Source organism: Ovis canadensis, chromosome 2, assembly GCF_042477335.2.
Source record: "Ovis canadensis isolate MfBH-ARS-UI-01 breed Bighorn chromosome 2, ARS-UI_OviCan_v2, whole genome shotgun sequence".
Classification (NCBI taxonomy): domain Eukaryota; kingdom Metazoa; phylum Chordata; class Mammalia; order Artiodactyla; family Bovidae; genus Ovis; species Ovis canadensis.
The window spans coordinates 105,768,395-105,794,229 of record NC_091246.1 but is presented as its reverse complement, the minus strand read 5'-3'; the positions used below and the strand labels follow the sequence as shown (position 1 = coordinate 105,794,229).

The 25,835-nt window shown below is 47.5% G+C and overlaps 1 protein-coding gene and 1 non-coding gene across 5 annotated transcripts in view; one reads left to right on the top strand and one right to left on the bottom strand.

Annotated features, from left to right (window-relative positions):
* The window catches only part of BLK (BLK proto-oncogene, Src family tyrosine kinase), a 54,117-nt gene that overhangs the window by 9,002 nt on the left and 19,280 nt on the right, over positions 1 to 25,835 (bottom strand). For 2 of the 4 annotated variants that reach the window (XM_069574187.1, XM_069574188.1), the window contains exons 2-6: positions 10,146 to 10,254; positions 7,513 to 7,567; positions 6,002 to 6,095; positions 5,041 to 5,139; positions 3,965 to 4,068 (exon numbers count right to left, since the gene is read on the bottom strand). In XM_069574187.1, the coding sequence (XP_069430288.1) occupies positions 3,965 to 4,068; positions 5,041 to 5,139; positions 6,002 to 6,095; positions 7,513 to 7,567; positions 10,146 to 10,253 (460 nt within the window). In that variant the 5' untranslated portion in view covers position 10,254. Of the gene's footprint in view, positions 1 to 3,964; positions 4,069 to 5,040; positions 5,140 to 6,001; positions 6,096 to 7,512; positions 7,568 to 10,145; positions 10,255 to 15,296; positions 15,679 to 25,835 lie in introns of those variants that run through there. The other 2 variants (XM_069574186.1, XM_069574189.1) reach the window with 2 other exon arrangements.
* On the top strand, positions 17,634 to 17,740 carry LOC138434778 (U6 spliceosomal RNA). The gene has a single exon (XR_011254857.1). It is a non-coding gene; the product is annotated as a U6 spliceosomal RNA (small nuclear RNA).

Here is a 25,835-nt window from a genome sequence, read left to right as displayed (position 1 = left end):
GAGAAGACACAAAGGGAAAACCAGGATTGGGATTTGGGGTTTCACTTCAAGGCCTTGGAAAAGTGCTGTTAGTTGCTCAGTTGTGCCAACTCTTTTGAGACCCCCATGGATTGTAGCCCTCCAGGCTCCCCTGTCCAGGAAATTTTTCAGGCAAGAATACTGGAGTAGGTAGCCGTTCCCTTCTCCGGGGGATCTTCCTGACCCAGAGATCAAACCCAAGTCTCCCACATTGCAGGCAAGTTCCCCCAGTTCTGCTTTCCATTTTGACCATCATCAGTTACCTTTTTCTTCATCTCACCCTCCACCCTCCTGGAAGCCTTTCCTGTCAGCTCATCCTAACTCTGTCCTTGGCATTCCTCCTCAAATCTCCTGAAACTGCTCCGGAACTCTGGAGCATGCAGAATGCTCTCTTAGCCATCAGGCTGTTCCCCTTCTTGGGCACCTGAGGACCCTTTGCCCCGGAATATTTAGATACAGAGTTTTTGGAAGGACTAGGAGATTGACTCATTCCTTCCTTCATTCCGTGGAAAGATCGACTCTGCCCCACATGCAATAGCAAATTACAACCCGAAGCACTCCTGTCCATGGGGAAGAGCATAATAAGACACAACCCAGGGCTTCTGTTCAAATCCATACGTACGTCTACTTATCCTGTTTTCTTCAGTCGGCGGTTGCAGATGCCAAGGGTTAAGAGCAATTTAGGAGGCAAGAGTTTCCAGCTGAGAAATTTTCCATGAACTTGATATCTTTATAAGGCGCCTCTGTTCAGTTCTCTGGGTGCCACATACTTCCACTTTGATTTGCTAAACGAGAAACCTGAGGCCCAGAACGGGGATTCGCTTGCCCCAGGGCCCTTGGCTGATCCGTGGTTAGCCTGGGGGCTCCCGTGACCGTACTAAAGGCGCGCCGGCAGTACTAGCCTCCGCCACCAGGTGTCAGACTCGGACACGTCTTGTCCTGGGCGTGGGCGCTTGATTTTTGCCCTGCGCTGTTTGTCTTCAGGCGTCTTTCCTCCCGTATCAGACTATCACCCCATCTCAAATCCCTTCTCCCCTTCCTTGGCCATTGCGCCTCTCTCACCGCCCACCTGCAAAAGGATGTGGAGAGACCGCGCGTCCTGTGGCGTGCCCTGCCGCTGACACAGCCCGCCCCTCGTATCCTACCCCAGCCCAACCTGCACGCTGCAGTGTCTTCCCGACTTCCCCCCTGGTGAGTGCAGCAAGCTCGGGTATCGCAGGAACCAGAGAGAGGCGCTAGTGTGTACGTTCATCCACGCACCACCCTGGCGAGGAAAAGAGCGATCTTCTCCGTTCCCGGCTGCTGTTCCCAGCTTGTGATGCCTCCAGATCAGCCAAGGAGGCCCAAGTCTCTTCCTCCAGTGCCGCGGCAGCCTCTCTGCTGTGTGGGCTCCTCTCAGGGCCCGTCCCTAATGTCTTTTTTACAATTTGGCATTCCTTCTTCTTAAAGCGGGCCTCAGCCCTTCCTGTTCACAAGATCTGGATCCCCTGTCCTGCCTCCACCCTGCGGCTGGAATGCGCTGGGACGCGGGGCTGGGCTCCCAGAGACAGATTTTCGTAAAGGCCACCTGTCCTTGAAGTGGGAAACTAGTCAGTTCCAACATACATACCAATAAAGTTAGTCTCGAGAAGCTAAGGGATGTTCTGGAGACCTCTTAGGTTAGAACTCACTGCCCGCCTTCCGGGAGCAGTGTTCCTTCCCACCTGAAGAGGCTTTGGATTTCCGCGGAGCGTGTGCGCATGTGTATAGAGGGGTCTTGCGAGGGGTCTTGCGAAGGGTCTTCTAGCCCCTGCTCCAACTGGCCAACCCCAGCCTGGACTAGCTGTGGGGTGGGGGGCAAGGACAGGAGGAGACACCCCACCTTTAGAGATCCTTTCCTCCTTCACACTGAGGTTGGGGTGGCTTTCCCTCCAGAGGGCCCCTTAGCAACAGGCAGCCATTGAAACATCATTTCCTGGTGAAATGACGTGATGTCTGGCATTTGCTTCAAAGTAATGGGGCTGGGGATGTACGTGAAATCAGATTAGCTGGGTTGATTATTGTTGAAGCCGAGTGTTGAGTACAGGGGTTCCATTTACTATTTGCTTTACTTGTGTGTGTGCTTGAAATATTCTACAGCAGACAAAACATCTAGTCCTCTTCACCCTGTTTGGGAAGTTCTCCTCCATCTGCCCAGTGTTAGGTCTGTTTGGCACATTTTAGAGCTCGTGAAAATTTTCAGAGCCTCTCAGATGATTGGGCTCTGATGCTTGTTCACTGTTGGTCTAGAGTGAGTCACTTCTTCCCTCAGTTTCCCCATCTTTCAAATGGGGATATTGGCCCAGTATCTCAAAGATGGAAGGCTAGAGGCAAACCCACTAGGAAGCATATCCCTCAAGGTTCACAGCAGCACCTTTATAACAGCCCCAAACTGGAAACAACCCCAATTCCACCAGTGTGGAGAAAGAGCTTGTGGAATATTCATATCCTGGATTCTGTTTAGCTGTCAAAGTGAGCAGATTATTGCTGTTGCCTCAACCACACAAATGCATCTGTGATGGATGGAATTGTGTCCCCCATCCCTGTTAATTCCTATGTTCAAGTCCTATACCTCAGTGATGTGACTATCTTTGGAAATAGGGCCTCTAAAGAGGAGGTTACATTATTGAGGTGGGTCCTGATCCACGCAACTGGCGTGCTTATGAGAGGGGATGAGGACGCAGACATATGCCGGGGGATGACCACATGAGGATACAGGGAGAAGATGGCCACCTACAAGCCAGGGAGAGAGGCCTCAGGGGGAACCAACCCTGCTGACAGCTCGACCTTAGATTCCTGGCCTCTGGACCTGTGGGAAAGCACAGGTCTGCTGTTTAAGCCTCTCAGTTCCCAGTACTTTACTACAGAAGGCCTAGCAAACAAATACAGAATTTTACAATGTTGAGTGAAAGGAATAAGACACAAAAACTAAAATGGCTTGATCTCATTTGTATAATAAAGGTGAAAAACAGATGAAACACAGGTGGTAAAACTATAACGAAAGGCAAGGAAGGGCTTCCATCAAAGTCAGGATAGCGGTGGCTTCTCTGCGGGTGGGAAGGTGAATCAGGAAGGGGAACCAGTGGGGCAGTGAGAGGGGCTCTGGGCATCTGGAATATTCTTGCTCTTGTGGTTACACAGATGTTTACTTATTATTTATAATTATTATACTCATTTATATTTATAATACTATAATACTTTAATACTATAATTATTTATATTTATAATTATTATACTTATTATTTATAATTCTGCTCTTGTTCATAATTTATGCAATTTTTAGATGTGTTTTATACTTGATAGCCAAAAGCACTTTAAGAAGGAAAGACAGAAAACTAACGACAGAAAGAGAAAGCCCGGTGACCAAGAGTGGGGGCAGAAACACTCCCCTCGGTCATTGGGTTTAAATCTGGGAGTCCCCCCAGTTCTCATGATCACTACCCGCTTCTTTTGTATCACAGGCTGTGCCCCAAACTTCCGATGCCTCCCAGGCTCTTGCAAGTGTCTGAGTCACAGCCTCTGACTGAGATGATCTCTAAAGATTCTTTCGAATCCTTTGATTCCGGATGGGTCACCCGCCTTTCCGCCCCCCCCCCCACCCCCAGCCTCAGCGCTCCCCCTGGCCAAGGCGGTGTGAGACCGGCCCTCAGTGGCTGGAGCAGCTCTCTGACTCCCTCCCCGATCCCCCACCTGTGTTGCCTGCATTTCTCCCGGGTCTTGGGAGAGCTGTCCGTGTGCACAGCCTCAAGGTCAAATACTGGATACTCATGGGCTGTCCTGGCTGGCCTGATGTGGCGGGGACTCCCAGGTGGAAGCTATCAGATTCTCCTGGCTGGCACCTCTCCTGCCCCCCACCCAACTCCCAAAAGGAAGGCCATAGGTGGGGGTCCCCGGCTGCATGGCGAGGGCAGCAGGGCCCCAGGGTTACCTTTGCTGGTTTCACTCTCTCTAATAAGAAAGGCGCCAGCCTTATTGACTGGAGCCAGAAGCTGCCTCTCGGCATCTCTCCGGCAAATGGATCTAAAGAACCACCTGGAAAGGAAAAGCACAAAGGCAGGCAGAGCTGAGTGTGGCCATGTTCCTGGGGATCTTGTCACCCAAGCCCCTTCCCCCTTGAGATACAGTGTGTTCCTGTTGCGAACCTGACCCTGAGCTGAAACCCCCGTATCTTGATACATGAAATCCCCTCAGTCCCTTTCCCTCCTGTCAGCAATGGACATGGTGTTTCCTTGACAAGTAATGAGAATGGAGTTTGGTGCCCTTCGTTAATTTTGCTCTGGGTAAATGCACCCGATACCTTCCCCTACAGCCCACCCTCCCTGCGGTCGGTCTCCAGTGCTCCTTGAGCGTGGCTGGTTGAGGTGGACCTGCCCTAGCCTCACCCTGGTCCAAGGAAAGGACTGGGCGTGCTGGGCAAGGAGCCCTCCCGAGGGTGAGCATCACTGGACGGGCACACCGGGCGAGGCTGCTAGCCTGTTCCAGCTCAGGAATGTGACAGACTCTGAGCTCCTTCAGGGGAGGGGCCGTGTCGTAGTCGGTTTGGCATCCTCCCCAGTCCTGGGCAGAGCCGGGCTCTGGCCCTGGTTGCTCGGGGCTCTAATGCCTGAGGCCGTGGCTGGTGCCGTGTGCTTGTGAGTGATGAGGATATTGTGCCCAGGCTCTCCTGTAAGGCCCCCATCCTGTGAGTCCCCTGAGGTGTGAGCCCTGAGTCCTGCCCCCTGGAGGCAGGGGAGGAGGCTGGCTGGTTAAGGGCGTCCCTATCAGGTTAGCCAGGAAATGGGCAGCTCTCACTTCACAGATGGGAGGCGTGCGTAGGCTCCCTGGTGACGTTTAAACGCTGTCTGGGATTTTAGACAAGCCTTTCCCAGCGACTCCAAGTCCCCACCCCCGTCCTGTGCCCTCCACGCTGGGTTCACACCCTGCTCTGCTTTTTAGCTGCTTTCTGGCTCCGTCCTGCCTGGAACAGAGCAGCCAGCACACCTGCGGGGCTGTCTGTCCACCTACTTTTCCACTTCCAGCGTCTCTACCCGGGCCACAAAGTTGCTGGGCACGTAGCCTTCTCTTCCCGTGATGAGAGACTTGGCCAACCACCAGTCTCCAGTTCTAGGAAGGAAGGAGAAACAGAACGGGCAGTGACTCTCGCGGGCCTCTCCCTGGGTAGCTCACAGCCCACAGCAGCATCTCAGGCAGAAAACTCGAGAGGCAGACAGTCGAGTGGAGAGAAGGGACGGGGGCCAGTGGCTCAGTCCCTGAGGTGTCCAGGTCATTTCCAACTTGCAAGCTTCCTTCCAGGGAAGAAGGGGACAATGCGGCCTCCAGGGGAGGTGTATCTACACAGCCTGGTTCACCCAAGAGGCGCCCAGTCTTCTAGTGAGCAGCCTCCTCTCAATTAACGGGACACTTTTAGAGTTTAGGGAGTAAGTTTGCACTGGATGGGAAAGACAGAAAAAAGAAGGGCGGCTAAGAAAGGACGAACCAAGAGCCATTCTGCTCTTGGCTGGAGGCCCTCATAGGACTTCGAGAACAAAAGCAGCTCCCAGGCTGCACAGGACAAGCACGGTGTTTGAAGCAGAGTATCGACTTTGGAGGAGTTTCTGAGCAGAAATCCGGGATAAATCTGGACACAACTGACTCCAACCCAGAGCTGTGATGGGGCAGTCAGGCAGGCACTGTGGGTGTCAGGCGGGCTGCATGGAGGAGGTGACATTAGAGGAGGGTTTTGAAGGAAGGATAGGATTTTGACAGCAGAGCAGGAGGTAGTGAATAGGAACCACCTCACCAGGAAGACTTTTAAAAAGTGCATGGAGGAAAGGTGATTGGGTCAAGTTTAAGAAAGTGCTGGGTGACTGGGCTGGGTGAGGGGGCAGGGCACCGGAGAAGTTATTCAGGAGGCAGCTGTGGGGTGTCAGGGTGGGCAGAGGGGAGGGGGTCCTGCAGCGGCAGGGACGGGGTCCTGGACACTTACTCCTTCAGGATCTGCAGCTTCTCCCCCCTCAGCATCTGCAGGTCCCGGTCGTTCGTGGCCTTATAGTCATACAGGGCCACCACGAAGTGATTCTCTAAAGGGAACAGGTTAGACGTGGCCGCGAGAGCCGCGGTAGGGGCTGGGAGAGTCCCGAGGGTCTAGGGAGATGAGCTTCGTGGACCTGAGGGCTGCAGACCCAAGTCTGGGACCAGCGTGGGCGGATCTCTCAGCCCTTATAGGCCGTGAGCCTCCCCTCCTGCCCTCGCCACCTCTGTTCCAAGGGCAGTGGTGGTCTCAGGACATGGCAGCTGTAACTTTGACCTGTGACTGTGCCCGGGGCTTGGTCACAGCGCTCAGCCTGACAGTACCCAGACAAGTTGGTGGTCCCACAGCAGAGGTGGGGAGGGGGCTCCGGAGCTTGGCTTAGGATTTTTCCAGTGACCACTACTCTGCACAGCTGTGGGAAGCCAAGACCCCTCCAGGAAAAGGTCACCTGGAGACCACTTATCTTCCCTGGGAGTAGATGACTCAGCTTTGTCACCAAAGCCTGGCTATTCACCCCACTCTGCCGGGAAGGAGGGGCTGGAATACGTGTGCCGAAGGCTGTTGCTTTATTTCTTTCCCCTGAGCTTTCTTCCTGGAGGTGCAAACTCCCCAGCAGGAAGTGAAGGACCCACACCCCCCACCCCACAAGGTTATTCATTGTGTCCTCAGCAGGATAAGAAACACCAGGCACCAGGCGAGGCCCCTAACTGGGCTCCAGCCCTTTAGAGTAGGCAGACTCTGAGCTCCCTCAGGGGAAGAGCCATGTCGTAATTAGTTTGGCGTCCTCCGCAGTCCTGGGGCAGAGCTGGGCTCTGGGCTGCTTGCTTGGTGCAGTCGTGTGACTGCAGGAAGCCTGAGGACCCCAGGTGCTGGGTGCAGGTGGGTGATGAGGATGCTGGGGTGGATTGCTCCTGGAAGCCCCACCCTGTGAGCCCCCTGCCCGAGTCTGAGCTGACGCAGGACCGCCGAGGACATAATTCATTATGTCGTCTCCTCAGTCCCTCCCATCAGACTGAAGTGGAGGCTGGGGGTGGTTAGAAGGTTGGCGGGGGGCCTTTAAAAGTGGGCTGGGAAACACGATGGGGCTTCCAGGTGTGGGACAGAGCAGGGGCTGGGATGCAGAACATCGGCCCTCACCCTTGGAAGCTGGGTGCTGGAATCTTTGAAAGCCTGAGTTTGATGATGCTGTCTGTATTTGCGGTAACTCTTTTGGTATTCGTTTATAAAGTCTTTTACAAAGACTGAGGCTCAGATACTGAGGGAGCTGGTGGTTAGACTCCTGGAGAGATCCCCTTTGACAGGTGAAACCTGGGGCACCTCACTCAGCCTCCCTCCAGACTTCTCTCCAACCCTCGAGGGCTTCTCTTCTCCAGGCAGCTGCTCCCACCTTAGCCCCTGTTCCAGCCTCACGAAGCGGGGGCCCAGAGGACGTGGCCAGGGGGCGCTCGGCTGCAGCCCCTTCTTACCTTGATCTGGGTGCGTGGTGTCAGGAGGTGGGGGAGCCAGGTGGTTAAACACAACCTAGAGCGGAAATGCAGGCGCTCTATATTAGTTCACACCCTGAGGTCTGGGTGGGGCCCTGTGGGGTGAGGCTGCCAGCTGGAGGGCCTGGGGGAGCCCGAGCTGCACAGTTAAACTCTACATGAGCGGCTGAAACTCCCCAGGTGCCAGCACCAACCCCCATTACCGCCCCCCCACCATCTGCCAGACCACACACAGGGTTGGAGGAGGGGTACATGGGGATGCCCCAACTTCGTAAGAAGCAGCTGTGGAATTGGGGGCGGGGAACTGGATCCTCAGCCAGGTTAAAAGCCTGGCTCTGCTTTAAAAGATGAAGTTGCAAAACAGTATTTGTTCTCAAGGAAAATTATTTTAAAAGCATATTTCGCTAAAACTCGACGGATGTATTCCCAGATATATACCCTGTAGAGAAAGTTTTATACAGGAATGCTCCTAGCCCCCAAAAAATTAAATAAAAATTGCTGAAGTGTGGAAATCACTCTTTGACCAAAGACAGACAAATAGACAGACTGGTTGGAAAGTCATGCAGTGAAATTCTGGACAACTCTGGGAGTTTGCGGCTATAGTCCCGCACATTCACGTGGATAAAACCCACATATGTAACAGAGGTCAGAAACCCAGGTCTCCGGGCTTCCCTGGTGGCTCAGTGGTAAAGAATTCATCTGCCAGTGCAGGAGACGTGGGTTCGATCCCTGATCTGGGAAGATCGCACGTGCCGAGGAGCAACTAAGCCCGTGTGCCACAACCACCGAGCCCACGTGCCCTAGGACCTGTGCTCTGAAATAAGAGCGGTCACCACCGTGAGAAGCTTGTGCAAGACAACTAGGGAAGAGCCTGAGCAGCAACAAAGACCCAGCACAGCCAAAAATAAACCAATAAATTAACATTAAAAAAAAAAAGTTCCCACATCTCAGACGAATATGTGCCATCTGATTCAAAGGGCAAAATCAAACTGAATAGTGTACAGAAATGCATACATATGTGATCCCGAAAAAGTGAAGCTAAGAAATGATAAACACTCAGGTCAGTGAGACCCGAGGTTACAGGAAGGACGGGGGCAGCAGACAGTCTCACTGGCCACTTTCTGCTTCTGAGGCTGAGGGGGTGCTGTGCTGGGTGTTCATTTTGTTCTTATTTTCAACTTGATGTATGTGTTACAAACATTCCTTTTGTATTCTATGTTTATTGAACACAATTTTGAAGTAGCATTTTGCAAAACGGCATGTATTGCGTGGTTCCACTGAAAATATAAACACATAAATAACACACAGGAAAGGGGTCTGGAGGCAGGAGCTCTGAAGTGAAAATCCCGATATCATTGGGCAGTGGGACAAATGAGTATTTATAATTTTTTCCCATAATTAATATACATTATGTGACTTCTTTTAAAAAGTTAAAAACATCCCAAACTCTAATACTTATCAGCAAGTAACAAATTCAATTTAAGTCAGAGTTTGCCCAGTGAATCATTCGTTCATTCAACAAACATTTCGTTATTTGCCAAGCCCTGCACTAAATTGGGACATAGATGGAGAAGATTTCTCTAGAAAATGGGATTAGCAATCCCCTCTCTCCCAACTGCTTCAGGTCACTATCAGAGTAAAGCAATGGCCAGACGGATATGCTGATGGCGGTAGAGAGATCTGGAGTGGGGGATCCAGGCATGACTCCCAGCTGCCCCAAATAAAAAGGGAGTAGGTGGCCAGGCAGGAGGAGGCAGGAATAGTTGTCTAAAAGTGCATCTTTGGGGATGGTACCATCAAATGGTGCTTCGTGAGCAGACCAGGAGGGGACAATGATCTCCAGCAACTTCTGGGCAGGGATGGGGCAGCTGCTGCTGCTGCTAAGTGACTTCAGTCGTGTCCTACTCTGTGCGACCCCACAGACGGCAGCCCACCAGGCTCCCCCGTCCCTGGGATTCTCCAGGCAAGAACACTGGAGTGGGGTGCCACTTCCTTCTCCAGTGCATGAAAGTGAAAAGTGAAAGTGAAGTCGCTCAGTCGTGTCCGACTCTTAGCGACCCTGTGGACTGCAGCCCACCGGCCTCCTCCACCCATGGGATGGGGACAGCAGATGGTGCTGAATGCTCCAGACTCCCTCGATTGCCTCTTTTCAAGCTGACATTTTTTAATTTCCTTTTCTCTTAAGGCTGCCCTTGCCCACTGAAAACTGGCTAAGAATTAACAGGTGGGCCCATCAGGCCTGGTCCTGCGCTAAAGGCAGTGCGCCTTCTATACCCGTATGTATACTGCATATGGTCACAGCCCCATCAGAAAGGCATTCTGACTGTACCCATTTTACAGATGCAGACACTGAGGCTTAGGGGAGGTAAGCAACCTGCTTTGAAGCACACAGCTAATAAATTTTGACTCAACAACCTGGCTGTTTAATTTTATACTACATCACCACCACGACTTGAGCCAGGGTGGCCGTGGGAGGGGGCCTGTGTGTCGGAGCCCTGAGTTATCTAGAGATGGTGCTGGCCCTGGCTGGAGACAGGCAGCAGCCCTGGAGCCGCACAGGTAGGCTCTGTGCTCCCGTCGCCCGCCCTCTCCAGCTGGGCACCCAGGTCACTCACCAGGGGCGGCAGTGGTGGGGGCTCTTTGCTCTGGGTGCTGGTCTTCACAGGACTCCATCCACTCCTACCCTTCTCCTTGACCTGTCTTTTGCTGCTCACCACTCCCATCCTGTCAGACAGCACGCAGCAGATCAGCGGTGTAAGTTTTCAGAACCTCTGTGCACAAGAGAACCCCCAAACCCTTTCCGGGGGCCGATTTCAAAGGTAGAGAGGCAGTAGTGGGGAGCGTGGAGGTCAAAGTCAGAACATGGGTTCAGAAGGGGTTTGGGCGGGCTAAGCTTGTTTGCATCTTTTTCCAAGAGCCGGAAGAGGTGGCCCAGAGAGGAGGGACGCCTGGGTTTAGGACTCAGAGATGCTCTGGTCTGAGGAAAGTGCCAGAAACCTGCTGGGGTAGATCCCAGGCCCTGGGGGCAGGAGCCTTGCTATCTAGAAAGAGGTGACCAGCGCATCTGATGGTCTGGGTTTCAGTCTTCACTTGGGAAGATCACATCCCCTCTCGTGGACCCTGAGAACCTTCTGAGGTTCTTTCCAGCTCAGGTTTTCAGAGGAGATGCTGTAGTTTACAGCACAGTGAGCCCCGTAGGCACCCAAGGTCCTCTTCTCAGTAATATCGGGGAAAGTTCTCTGGAGGCGAACGAAATGTGATCGAGATTTTTCTTGAATAAAGAGACTTCAGCGACAGATGTGGGGAAGGCCCCAGCCTCCCCACCACGTCACCAACACCCTCACTCCAGGGGCAGCTGTGCGGGGAGAGCTTACTGTTGCCCAAGAACTTCACCTATCTCATATCATCCTTCAGATCTCCAGAATGAGTGCAAGTGGGAGGTCTGAGATGGTAAATAGCTGGTCCCTGGTCAGACACAGAGAGCCAGTTTTGGAGCCTGGGCTGACCCTAGACCATCACGCTCCAGCTCACAGCCGGCCCGCCCCCACCAGGCAGGTGCTTATGGAGGAAAGGGCTCTTGTCTGAAGGGTGTGTGGGTGACGGGGTTCCTGACTGCCCCTGGAAATATACACCGTGTGCCAAGGCGCACCCCTTTTCCCGCGTCTCAGTGTCTTACAGTTAATGGTGATTCACAGGTGATTAGCAGCATTTCCCCCCTCTCTTAGTGAAACATAAACGCTACCCCTCCGAGCAGCGGTGTCTTAGACTCAAAGAAACACCGTAAAGCATTTCTTTCAGAGTCAAAAGCACGCACCTCGTATTATTTCTCTTCAAAATCATCTTGAAAAAAGAAAAGACTATAATAATTGTGAATGATGGATGGAGAACTATAGTAACAAATAACCCCCAAGTATTGTTTTTCAGTATATTTCTCATAAAGAACATTTGTAAACTACATTAGTAATATAGTACTAATTTTATTAGTACTATAATAATTACTAGTTATTAGTAGTAATAATAATGGAAACTAATTACTAATTGGTTTTAGTTACTAATAATGTAAACAGTTCTGAAACTTCACATTGTTAAAGAATAACACTTTTCTCCTTGCGTCTGTGTGCGTGCCTGCTCAGTTGCTTCAGTCGTGTCTCACTCTCTGTGACCCCGTGGACAGTAGCCCGCCAGGCTCCTCTGTCCATGGGATTCTCCAGGCAGGAATACTGGAGTGGGTTGCCATGCCCTCCTTCAGGGGATCTTCCTGACCCAGGGATTGAACCTGGGTCTCCCGCATTACAGGCGGATTATACACCGCCGAGCCACCAGCAAAGCCCCCTTTTTGTATTTACTTGTATTTAAGTAGTCTCTTTTGTTAGTTTAGATCACCTTTAACATTAAATGAAATATAGTGGCAAAGTGACAGGTCAACATTTCAGTTTTCAGAGATGTTTCAGTATCCACATAGTGGATAAGGGATAGTAGGTTTGTACTTGTAAGGGCTGCTGAATTTCACCAGGTACCTATTTAATATCTATTAATATAGTAGTTTTTCTTCTTTAATTTGTTGATGTAATGACTTATGTTGATAATTTTTTTTCTGCTGAAACACCCTTGCACTCTGGAGTAAAAGCTATTAGGTTACAGGACTTTAGTCTTTTTGATTTTTGATTCACGGTTAGACCCTATTTGTTAATATTATATTTTGAATGAAAATCTATATTCCCAAGCGTGATTAGTCTATGAGGAATTAACATTAAGATGATGCTGGCTTCCTAACATACCAGGGAGCTCTACATCTTTTTTCCTATAATCTTGAGTGATTTAATAACATTGGGGCTATCTGTTCTTTAAAGGCTAAACGGAACTCAGCTGGTAAGTCCTCTGTTCCTAGGATTTTAAATAATAGATCTTTAAATAAATTTTCAATTTTTTCTACAGGAATTTGCCTCTTGCTATTTTTCCTCCTTCTTACACCATTTTGATAATTTGTATGATTTATAAGAGATCTTTGATTTCCCTTACTTTTCAAATTCATTGCAATTAAGGTTTACATTATACTGTTTTGTAATTATTTTCATTTCTTTTCTTGCTTGATTATGGCTTATTTCTTGTTCCCAACAGACATTAAAAGTACTTTCAATAATAAGTATGATTTTTTAATTGGATAAAATTATCTGAAAGTTTCTAAGACCAAATAAAGTTTTATACCAGCTTTAAAATTATGAAAAAGGAGAGTATAATCAAAATAGCATGAAAGTGGTATAGGAATAGCTGTCTCACCAGTGAAACATAACAATTAGCACGCAAACAGATTCCTGTACATACGGAAACAGTGGCATTTTAATTCAGCGGAGAGCTGAGGGTTTATTTTAATAAAAGGTATTGAGAAGACATCTATCTACTTAGAAGAAAGTGCAACTGGACCCCAATCTCACACCACGTTAAAAATAAGTTCCAGGCGTACTGAAAAAATATATTAAAAATTCTTTAAATTAAAGATTTGGAAGAAAAATTAGGAATCTGATACGTATGACCCAGACTTCCCTGGTGGCTCAGTGGTAAAGAGTCCACCTGCCAGTGCAGGAGCCAGAGGAGATGCAGGCTGGATCCCTGGGCCGGGAAGATCCCCTGAGGAAGGAGATGGAGACCCAGTCCAGGATTCTTGCCTGGGGACTCCAATGGACAGAGGAACCTGGAAGGCTGCAGTCCATGAGGTTGCAAAAGAATTAGATGTGACTTAGTGACTGAACAACAACAAAAATAACAGCCACAGCAACATGTGATTCAGAGCTGGAGATGACGATGAACCAAGATAGGAGAGCGGGAAGCTGAGAGAGAATGAAGGGCACACTCACAACCAAAAGGCAAACTCATAGATGCTAAAGGCACTATACGCTGGAGGAAACCGTCATGAAGCCAGCAGATGAGCGATAGATCGGGGAAAAGACGTGCAAAGCGCACGGCAGACAAATGTCTATTTATAACGTGCACAGAGCTCATGAAAATTGACAAGGAGTATGGGATTAGCATATAATCTACTCAATAGAAAAATTAGTAAAATTACAAATAGGCAATCCGTCCAACAGAAATGTGAATCACTAAATAGGCATGTGAAAATGCTAAAATTACTTCCCAATTGGAAAATGCAAATCAGAGTATCAAGGAAAGACTATATTACGTCAATAAGACTGGGAAATAAATACAAGGAATGGTAATACCAATTGTTGATGATAAAGGGAAAATTGTGTTTCTTACATTTCTGGTACAAAAATATTTATTATTGTTATTTCATTGTTCTTTCTCACTCCATTTCTAGGTTGAACACTTTATGAAGACTTGGATTTTTGTATTATACATTGTTAAATCTAAATTACCAAAACAGTGCCTGGCATGGAATAAGTGTTTAATAAACATTTATTGAACAAATAAAATATTCAGTTCAGTTCAGTCGCTCAGTTGTGTCTGACTCTTTGCGACCCCATGAATCGCAGCACGCCAGGCTTCCCTGTCCATCACCAACTCCCGGAGTTCACTCAGATTCACGTCCATCAAGTCAGTGATGCCATCCAGCCATCTCATCCTCTGTCGTCCCCTTCTCCTGCCCCCAATCCCTCCCAGCATCAAAGTCTTTTCCAATGAGTCAATTCTTCGCATGAGGTGGCCAAAGGACTGGAGTTTCAGCTTTAGCATCATTCCTTCCAAAGAAATCCCAGAGCTGATATTACCAAACTTTTAGAAAGCAATCTTTCAAGTTCTATTAACACGAAAAAATATACATTTTTTCGATTTACAAGAATCTCACGGTGTAATAAGACATCATTATATATGAATGTATAAGATATATGTGCTTTATTGCAGCAATAGTTGGAGCAACAAAAAACAGAACATAAAAACTTCGTAACTGCTCACCAACTGTAAAGCTGGACTTTAAAAGTCTCTAAAATGTGATACATCTATTAAAAAGAATGTGCTAGATCTTTACAGTGAGGCTAAGAGGAACTTCTACAACATATTGCTAGGTGAGAAAGGCAGGATACAACGAAGCGGGTGAGGTTTACCCATATTCGGAAAAGCAAAAGAATGAGACAAGAAACCGCTGTATAGGGTTAGGGTTAGGGTTGGGTTTGGGAGGATAAACAGCAAGATGTTTACTTTGGTTATTGGCGGGGGAGGTAGAGACAGAAAAGGAGGTAGAACACCCCCATCCCCAACCTCCAACAGAAAGAAAAAGCAAATTTAAAAAACTGTGTGTGTGGGAGTGTTGATGCAAAGTAGGGCTCCAAAAAGATATTTCCTAAAATGTTAATATAGTTTATCTCAAATAACAGAGCCTCATGTGACTTTTTAACTGCTTTCTTATGATTTTATATGTTCCTTGAATTCTTTAACAGCAAGCATATCTTATTGCTACAAGCAGAAAAATGAAAAAAGATGGGAATGCCTTGCTCAGCACCAGAGAGGGTGTGAGACCTGCACCAGGGTGAGCCCCAGCACTGGGGAACAACTCCCTGGGTCTCAGGCTTTTCCTCCTTCTTCCAGCCTCCTGGCTCAACGAAGGGTCGGCGGGCAGCAGCTTCTAGAATTTTCCCTACATGGACATCAGGTTCTGCGCCTGCGCAATGACCAACCCTGTCTGGTCAACCCTATTGCCACCAGTTTTAAACTTTCTGTGCAAACCTTTCTCTCCACTTAAACAACAGAACTGAACATCCACATAAGTTGACAAGAAGTATCAATACAATTCCTCAGATTAAATCACCACTACTTACGCTTCCTTGTCCTTCAGTTCCTTAGCAGTGTGTATGAAGATGGTTTTCCATGGGTTTTGTAAACACATAGGTTCTCTAGGGTCCCTCCACCCCAGGGGCTCTGACGGGAGCCCAAGTCAATCAGGAGGGCATGTGACGAGCAGCGACCCATCCGGTGCTCAGGTTGCCACCCTGCTGTGATATTTTAGCAGTTTCAGGCTGGGTGGAGCCAGGGAACGCAGGGTCCATGCAGAAGCCCTAGGCAACGTGTGTAGGTCCCAGGAGCTTCAGGGGGCTTTGCTGCACTCAGGGGATACTGGCCTCCTTCCAGCAGTGAAGGACTGATTGATAGGAGAAGGGTATACGTGTAAGTGTGAGAGTGCGCACACGTGCCCCTGTGTGTGTTCATGACAGAGCAACCGTGTGTTTGCTATGTGTGTGTGTGTAGTGCAGAGAGGGTGGGGGAGTAGCAAGAGAAGGGGAAGGCTGGGGAGGGGGCTCATGCTTGTTTATTTGGACTAGGTTAGACCCCCGTGCAGACCTTTACCGGAGCAGGGAGGTCAATGTGGGCCCCAGGGGAGATGCTTGTAGCCTGAAACACAGCCTCAACCTTAAAACCTTTTATTTACAGTTGCCAGCATTTCACAGGTTGAAAGGACTTGACAGATATGATTTACTGGATATTCATGTTTGTTTCCCAGGTGGCGCTAGTGGTAAAGAACCCGCCTGCCAATGCAGGAGACACAAGAGACGCAGGCTCCATCCCTGGGTTGGGAAGATCCCCTAGAGAAGGGCATGGCAACCCACTCCAGTATTCTTGCCTGGTGAATCCTGTGGACAGAGGAACCTGGGAGACTACAGTCCATAGGGTGGCACAGAGTCTGACACGACTGAAGTGACTCGGCATAGCACAGAGCATCCGTAGGGTGGCTACAGTCATTCTCATTTCACTGCTGAGGATGGAGTGGCCAGGTGACTTGCTAAGATCACACTGAAGGTGGCAGAGTCAGGGGCTGGAGGGGCTCTCAGCCTGTTCTGCCCCCGACCTCCCTGCCCAGAAAGGGTGCATGGGTGCCCTGCCTGGGGCTCTATCACCAGGGCTCACAGTTCGAGTTCTGACACCTCATCTTCATCTCTGTGGGGACTGAACCCGCCTCTCAAGCCCTCCAGCCCAGAGGAAAAGCCGTCTGAGTGCTGATGGAGAGGGGAGGTGTGGAATTCCAGGGAGAGCCTGGCGTAGCAGTCTCCCTCCTCCCGGGTCCAGGGGAAGTGGGTGGTCCAAGCAAGTGACCAATTGGCTGGGTGAACCTGGGCAAATCATCTCATCTTCTAGACTCAGTCTCCTCACCTATAAAATGGGGAAGTATGAAACCATTCCTCATTTTCACATATAAAGACTTTTTAAAAAAACATACTCAAAGGTGAATGCCGAAAAAGCCAAACAATAGACTTTGGGGCTGAGGAGGCAGTTCGTTTCTGCAGAATTAAACCGGGTTTCAGTGCACTTTTCTGCTTGCACTACCCTGTCTGTGGGCTTCCTTCATCCCAGACCTGGCATGAGGGAACACCATTTTTTTTAGCATGTTTTAAAATAAATACTGATAACCTGTCAATTATGTCTTGCCTATTTGGAAAAACTTGGTCTATTTTTAGCCTTTCACAGATGTCTTTTAATGATGCACTCACCCACAATTACAGGTGTAATTTCAATGACTATTTGTCCATTTGTGTAAAATTAGGGGAAAAGGCACCAAAACATGGACACAGTTGTGCAAACACTATGAAAGTGCTAATCTGGACAAGACGGAGCTGTTGGCATGCAGGTGGCAGTTCATTCATCAGCTGGCGTGCTCAAGTCCAAATCCAACACAGGGAAAGTGTTTGGTAATGTGGACACAGGGTGCAGCTACCTATGTTTTATAAAGGTCAAGGGCCCAGGGCCTGTACGTAAGTCATACGGTTGTTATGCAGACCAAAGCAGATGAAAGAACCGGAGCAGACAGGGTACTAACTAAATCGTGACTGGAGGATGAACTGGGTGACAGAGGAGAGCCTCGCGGTGCTCTGAGCTGGCCTGGGGCCCCCTGAGGTCCCTGACCTTTCCTAGGGTTGAGGGCCTGGGTGGTCAGAGGCCAATGTGCATGGCAGGTCACCGCGTGGCCCCAGAAGTGCTGATCGCTCTGAGTCCCTCCACTGCACTGGCTGCTCCAGAAGCAGGTTATCTGAGAGGCAGGAGGTGGACGTAGTGGGAAAATACCTTCTATTATACGAAGTCAACCCTGGAATGCACGTGGTGGTAAGACAGAAAACTCAGTTTGACACTGGTTTACTTTTTTAATTTTAAAAAGTTGAGGTACAGTGCTCGCTTCGGCAGCACATATACTAAAATTGGAACGATACAGAGAAGATTAGCGTGGCCCCTGCGCAAGGATGACACGCAAATTCGTGAAGCGTTCCATATTTTTAAGAATGAAACTAGATCCCTTTCTAACACCGCACACAAAAATAAACTCAAAATGGGTTAAAGATCTAAACATAAGACCAGAAACTATAAAACTCCTAGAGGAGAACATAGGCAAAACACTCTCCAACATAAATCACAGCAGGATCCTCTATGACCCCCCTCCCAGAATACTGGAAATAAAAGCAAAAATAAACAAATGGGATCTAATTAAAATTAAAAGCTTCTGCACAACAAAGGAAAATATAAGCAAGGTGAAAAGACAGCCTTCTGAATGGGAGAAAATAATAGCAAATGAAGCAACTGACAAACAACTAATCTCAAAAATATACAAGCAACTTATGCAGCTCAATTCCAGAAAAATAAATGACCCAATCAAAAAATGGGCCAAAGAACTAAATAGACATTTCTCCAAAGAAGACATACAGATGGCTAACAAACACATGAAAAGATGCTCAACATCACTCATTATTAGAGAAATGCAAATCAAAACCACAATGAGGTACCATTTCACACCAGTCAGAATGGCTGCGATCCAAAAGTCTGCAAGCAATAAATGCTGGAAGGGGTGTGGAGAAAAGGGAGCCCTCCTACACTGTTGGTGGGAATGCAAACTAGTACAGCCACTATGGAGAACAGTGTGGAGATTCCTTAAAATATTGCAAATAGAACTGCCATATGACCCAGCAATCCCACTGCTGGGCATACACACCGAGGAAACCAGAATTGAAAGAGACACATGTACCCCAATGTTCATCGCAGCACTGTTTATAATAGCCAGGACATGGAAACAACCTAGATGTCCATCAGCAGATGAATGGATCAGAAACCTGTGGTACATATACACAATGGAGTATTACTCAGCCGTTAAAAAGAATACATTTGAATCAGTTCTGATGAGATGGATGAAACTGGAGCCGATTATACAGAGTGAAGTAAGCCAGAAAGAAAAACACCAATACAGTATACTAACACACATATATGGAATTTAGAAAGATGGCAATGATGACCCTGTATGCAAGACAGCAAAAAAGACACAGATGGGTATAACGGACTTTTGGACTCAGAGGGAGAGGGAGAGGGTGGGATGATTTGGGAGAATGGTATTGTAACATGTATACTATCATGTAAGAATCGAATCGCCAGTCTATGTCCGACGCAGGATACAGCATGCTTGGGGCTGGTGCACAGTGATGACCCAGAGAGATGTTATGGGGAGGGAGGTGGGAGGGGGGTTCATGTTTGGGAATGCATGTACACCCGTGGTGGATTCATGTCAATGTATGGCAAAACCAATATAGTATTGTAAAGTAAAATAAAGTAAAAATTAAAAAAAAAATAAATAAAAAGTTGAGGTACAAAAAGTACAACGTTGTGGCTCTGGTTTACTCTTTTAAAGAGCAGGTACAGGGACTTCCCTGGCGGCCCAGTGGGTAAGACTCTGCTTCCAAGGCAGGGGGCCTGGGTTCGATCCCTAGTTGGGGAACTAAGATCCCGCATGCCTTGCAATAAAAAGATCTTTTAAATAGCAGGTACTCTCATGTGTTAAGTGGCCTTCCTGTGGCAGATACTGAGCCAGACACCCCAGGAATACTGTTGTGTTTGAGAGAGACCACAGCGCACCGAAGACAAGAATGCAGAGGTCTGAACCCCAGTCTTGCTCTGCTCAACCTCTGTGTCCTTGCGAAAGTTGCTTAACATTGCTGTAAGGATTAGATGAGTTATTCCATGCTACTGGCACATCTTAGAACAGTGCGTGGCACATAAAGTAGGTGTTTATAAATACTTCACTATTATTCCACGTATACGAATAACTACCAATCACGGTTTCTTTAGTAACTGTGAAACGGGCAGCGCCGCCCTCTTTCTACAGATGACTTAAAGCCCAGCTGAGCTAGTGCGCTGTGGGGACAGCCTTCCACCTACCTCTGACTGGTTCCTAAGTCTGGTATCTGGAAGTTTTGCCATGTTCTTGGCCAAAATCTCAACTCTGTGACTTCACCTGACAGACGTGAGGGGCCACTTCAAGGTGGGACAGGTGAGCCTATGAGCAGAGCCAGGGCTCATTTTGGGTGAGTTCCTTGCATCCTTACGGAGTATTTGCCAGCTTCTAAGCATTCCAAGTCCTGCTCCCCTCCATGAATCCTCTAGTGCAACGCCCGTTTCCTAGATGAGAAGAATACAACGATGGGCTTATGCTGCTGCTGCTGCTGCTGCTGCTAAGTCGCTTCAGTCGTGTCGGACTCTGTGCGATCCCATAGACGGCAGCCCACCAGGCTCCGCCAACCCTGGGATTCTCCCAGGAAGAGTACTGGAGTGGGTTGCCATTTCCTTCTCCAATGCATGACTCTGATCTAAAAAGAGGCCAAAGAACGTGAACTGAAAATTTTCGAGTCTCCTGTTCAGGAAAGCTCAACCTGAATGTAGTTCATCTTGTGTATATCATCCCCTCCACTTAACAGTGCTGGCTCTTAGAAACCATATTCTTGTGTTCACATAGTCACAGAAACTGCATTCTGTGTCAGGCGCAGCAAAGACACAGAGATGAAACAAGGAAGATGTCTGTTCTTGAGGGACGGTAAGACGAGAGACGTACACGCAAGTCACAACAAGCAGGGTACGCAGATGACGTTCAAAAGAGAGGCCTTGTGAGCTGAGCAAGAATAAATCACTTCCACCTTCGAGAAAACACTAGGTAATCCTTAAAGGATGGTTCAGATATCATTTTTTAGATCTAAACTGTTTTGAACAAAAAAATTCAAAATGTAAAACACGAGTATAATGGACACCTCTATGCACATCTCCCAGATTCACCAATTATCTTTACATACTATGATTATTACTTATTTTATTCTTTCCTTTTTTGGGGCACACTGCCCAGCATGTGGGATCTTAGTTTCCAAGCCAAGAGTCAATCACATCCCTTGCTCTGGAAGCATGGAGCATTAACCACGGGGCCGCCAGGGAAGGGTTAGAAATTATCTTCTTGATGGAAATACTTTAAGTATTTTAAGACAAATCATTTTATAAAGGATTTAAACTTTAAAGTGAAATGAAACTCATGGCTTGAAACATGCTGTGTCCCCGCCATACTCTGTACGCATCTCTAAGACATGGAGACATTTTTCTCACAGAATCACAATGCTGTTATCAGACATAACAAAAGGAGCAGTAATTCTGTGGTTTTATCTAATATCCAATCCATAATCGGTTTCCCCCAATTGTCTCAAAAATGGCCTCCTGATGCTGGTTTGTCCTATTCAGGATTCAGTCAAGCTTCACACACCGTGCGGGATGGTTGAGTCTCTTGGGTCACCTTTACTGGAGTGGCCTCCCACCCCCACCCACCCTAGCCCCTGCTTGGGTTTGTTTCATGCCATTGATTTGTCAGACCGAGATGAGTGGTCCTGCGGAATGTTCTGCTTTCTGGAGTTTGCTTCCTCACGATGGCGCATGACGGGCTCCCCTATGTCTCACTGTTGTTGTTGAGTCACCCAGTCGTGTCCAACTCTTTGCGACCCCACGGACTGTGGCACATTAGGCCTTCCTGTCTCTCATCATCTCCAGAAGCTTGCCCAAGTTCATGTCCATTGTCGATGATGCCATCCAGCCATCTCATCCTCTTCTCCTTCAGCCCTCAGTCTTTCACAGCAATGAGTCAGCTGTTCGCATCAGAAGACCAAAATACTGGTGTTTCAGCTTCAGCATCAGTCCTTCCAATGAGTATTCGGGGTTGACTTCCCTTAAGATTGACCAGTTTAATCTCCCTGCTGTCCAAGGGACTCTCCTGTCTCCTCCAGCACCACAGTTCAAAAGCATCAATTCTTCGGCTCTCCGCCTTCTTTATGGTCCAGCTCTCACAACTGTACCTGACCACTGGGAAGACCATGCTGCTGCTGCTGCTAAGTCGCTCAGTCGTGTCCGACTCTGTGCGACCCCATGGACTGCAGCCCACCAGGCTCTGCCGTCCCTGGGATTCTCCAGGCAAGAGTACTGGCGTGGGGTGCCATTGCCTTCTCCCGGGAAGACCATGGCCTCGGCCATATGGACCTTTGATGGCAGAGTAATATCTCTGCTTTTCAACGCTCTGTCTAGGTTTGTCATACCTCCCCTGTCAAGAAACAAACGTCTTCCGATTTCATGGCTGCAGCCACCATCCACAGTGATTTTGGAGCCAAGAAGAGAAAATCTGTCACTACTTTCACCTTCTCCCCCTCTATTTGCCGTGAGTTAATGGGGCCGGATGCCGTGATCTTAATTTTTTCAATAGTTGATCTTAAGCCAGCTCTCTCACTCTCCTCCTTTACCCTCCTTTACGCATCAAGAGGCTCTTTCATTCCTCTTCATCTTCTGCCATTAGAATGGTATCATCCACGTGTCTGAGGTTGTTGGTGTTTCTCACACATAGAACTAACTCTCAGGATTCACTACACGCAGGTTCGCCTTTTCTGATCAGTTCAGATGCCTAAAAGGAGTGACGTGTGCTTCACGTCATGCGGAGGCTCATCTGTCAGGAGGCTCAAATATCCAGCTGTACCACTTCGGAGATGCTACGATAGATCTGGTTCAGGTGATGCCAGCCTGATCCTTTCATTGAAAAGCTCCTTGTCAACATTTTCAGCTCCTGGTTCCGCAAGAGGTCACTGAGTACTGATGCTTTAATTCCAGCATTCCTTTCACGCTTGTTGGGAGTTGAGAGAGTAAAGGATGAGAATGAGAGAACGTCAGAGAAAAAATGCCATGCGTAATTCCACCAGGATTAAGTAGTATCCACATATAGAGAAACAGTGCTTTCCCAAAGACATGGAGACAGAAACTTTGTTCAGAAAACAGTTTTTTTCCATTGGCTAGATTGTAGAGCATGTGATGGAATTAGTCAAGAAACCAGAGTGAATGCCTTGTGCGGTATTTTCAATACTAGCAGAATATCTGCCCAATGCTATCACAGGACCCACTGTTAGAGCTGTAACGCCCGCCTGGGTATATCAGGGCTGCTGGGCGAGCTGGCAGTGGACTTGGACTTGTGTGTCCCCGGGGCCAAAGTGGCTGCCAACTTAGGCTCAGTGATAAGTAAACACACATGTGGCTATTTCAATTCTGCAAACTGAAAATGTTTCCACAGTGGAAATTCACTCCCCACAATGATAAATTCAATGGAAACTGTTTTCAGGTGGTGAAACGTCTGAGGGTGCTGAGCAAAACTTCAGGAAGGAAGACAGCATGTCTGTGAAAATGTGTTAAAATACAGATGCATGCTTACTGCGTCACCTACATTTGATTCTGCTGACATAGCGAAGCTTGAAATTTGTTAGGCAAATTATGTGTAAAAGTGGCACCAGGATAATATTTAAATTCTTGTGATAATTACTAGCTTGCGAATAAAATTTTTTTATTTGGAGACACCATATACATGTTTATTTAAAAAACCACAGTGGTGATAAGTAAAACACGCTGCCCATATGTTGAAATGCAAACAACTACTGGTATATTTGGTACTGATGGGACTGCGGACTTTAATCTACTTTCGTTTCTTTCTCTTTTTTTGCATTGTTTTTATTACAAAATTAAATCATGAATTCACTACTTCCTAACGGAGTCAGCTATGATTTCTTAGCATAGTAGTTGCTTAACTTGCATTATCACAGCTGGGAGTTTGCAGATTCCTGAGTTCCAGCCCCAGCAGTTCTGACATGGAAGTCCAGCCTGGGGCCAAGTGTCTGCACTTTTAATTAGCTCCCCGACCATGCTGATGCAGACCAGTTCACCTACCCCACTTCATTAGGATTCTTTCTTTTATTTGGCTGCACTTCCAGAGCATCACTTGCAAAAGGGATTAAAAGACAGTCTTGCAGGCCTTCATAGTGAAGTCGCTCAGTCGTGTCCAACTCTTTGTGACCCCACGGACTGCAGCCTGCCAGGCTCCTCTGTCCATAGGATTTTCCAGGCAAGAATAGTGGAGTGGGTTGCCATTTCCTTCTCCAGGGGATCTTCCCAACCCAAGGATCAAGCCCAGGTCTCCCAGATTGCAGGCAGACCTTCATTGGAGTCCCTCATAACTTGACATGCAAAACAGAAAGAGACTCACAGACTTAGAGAGAATGAACACATGTTTTCTGGAGGAAAGGATGCGGGGGAAGGGATAATTAGGGAGTTTGGGACGGACATATACACACTGCTGTATTTAAAATGGATAACCTACAGGAACCTACTGTGTAGCGCAGGGAGCTCTGCTCAGTGTTATGTGACAGTCGGGATGAGAGGAGTTTAGGGAGAATGGATACATGTGTGTGGCTGAGTCCCTTCACTGTTCACCTGAAACTATGACATAGTTTGTTAATCGGCTACACCCCAACACAAAAGTTCTAAAACATAAATAAAATAAAAAAGAGTCTTTCATAAATAACGCTGTTAGTTTTCCTGCCACTGATCCTCTTATCTTGAAAGGAAACATGTTTTGTCCTCCATACACATATTATATGTTAATATATTTCTATATAGGTTTTGGACATGGGGAAATAACTTCCCTTTCTACAACAGCCAGCATGACTCTGATATTTGCCAGCTGGCAAAGCATTTTCACATGTGTATCTCAGGAGCCTCAGAACAACCCTGTGAGCAGAATCCTCACCGTCGTCCTCCGGAGGCTGAAGACAGAGGGGAAGAAGCGGAAGAAACTGAGCAGGCATCTGAGTGTCCTCTCTGACGTGAAGCCGTGTTCTCTCACACGGAGGCTTGCAGCTGTGCTCCCAAATGCACATCTGTTCACAGCCTGAATTTCTTTCTCATTATCCATCATCGGTCCTTGAGAGCCTCCTCTCCAATGTTCTAAGCTCAGCTCAGAAGTGGAATTGGTAAACAGAAAGGAGACTTGTGCAGAGAAGCACCTCCACAGGTTTCAGGGGGTGGTGGGGACATTTGGACTGAAAAAGTTGGCTCTATTTTATGCTTGCAAACAGGAATTTGGGAAAGGTAAAGACAGCAAAGAAGAAAGGGGAAAAAAAGGTCTTAGGTCCCTGACATTTTAGGGGTTAACTGTAATAATGTTATAGTGATTGTAATTATCTGTAGTAATTGACAGACATGGATTGACAGGCACGGAGATCTAAGATTAGCTTATGAAAGCTCTGTCGTAGGGTTTGCCCATCAAATGGGAGCATGAATACTAACGCAGAGGGCCTGTGTTCCTTCCTGCTCAAAGCCAGTCACACTGCCAAGGGCTTCACATGTACTGCGTCTAGTACTGAAAGTAGGCACGCTCCTTTCCATTTCATAGATGAAGAAACTGAGGCTCACCCACGTCTAAAGGCTTAAGACCATATAGTGAGTCACAGACTGACGTTTAAAAATCAATCCTATTGCTTCGAAAGTTAGCTGATTCTACTCTGTTCCAAAGTATGTGAAGTAATGAAAATAAGACACTGAGATGACATCTGTGAAAAGCATAAAACTGATTAGAAAATTAAGTAATAAGTGATAAACAAGGAAAAGTAGATTACGATAGGATTTTAGAACAAGATGAGGACCTTGGAAATTGTAGACATAGCAATAGGAAAAGAAACTAAATGAAGCACTTTAAATAAAAAAAGAAAGAAAAGTGGAAAAAGAACAGGCACAGTGACCTGTGAGACAGTATTATGTGGTCAAAAAACATGTCATTGGATTATCAGAAAAGGGATAGAAGAGAAAAAAAATTGGAAGAAGTGAAAGATGGAAATTCCAAATTTGATGAAAACTATAAACTCAAGGATTCGAGAAAGTCACTCAACCTCATAGATGAAGAAACTTACATCAAGTTATATCATGACCAAATCGCTGAAAACTGGCGATAATGAAAAAATCCTAAAAACTTCTAGAGAAGATACATTATATGTTTAGCAAAACATCGCAGGAGAAAATCTTTGTGACTTTGATAGGCAAAAAATCTTTGAGAACGTAAAAGCATGAACCATGAAAGGAAAATTTGATATATTAGAGTTTTTCGAAATTAAGAATGTCTACACCTTAAAAGACACCATTAAGGAAATGAAGAGGTAAACCACAGACTGGGGAAAACATCTGAAAACCATGTATCTGATGTGAGAATGTATAAATAACTTTTT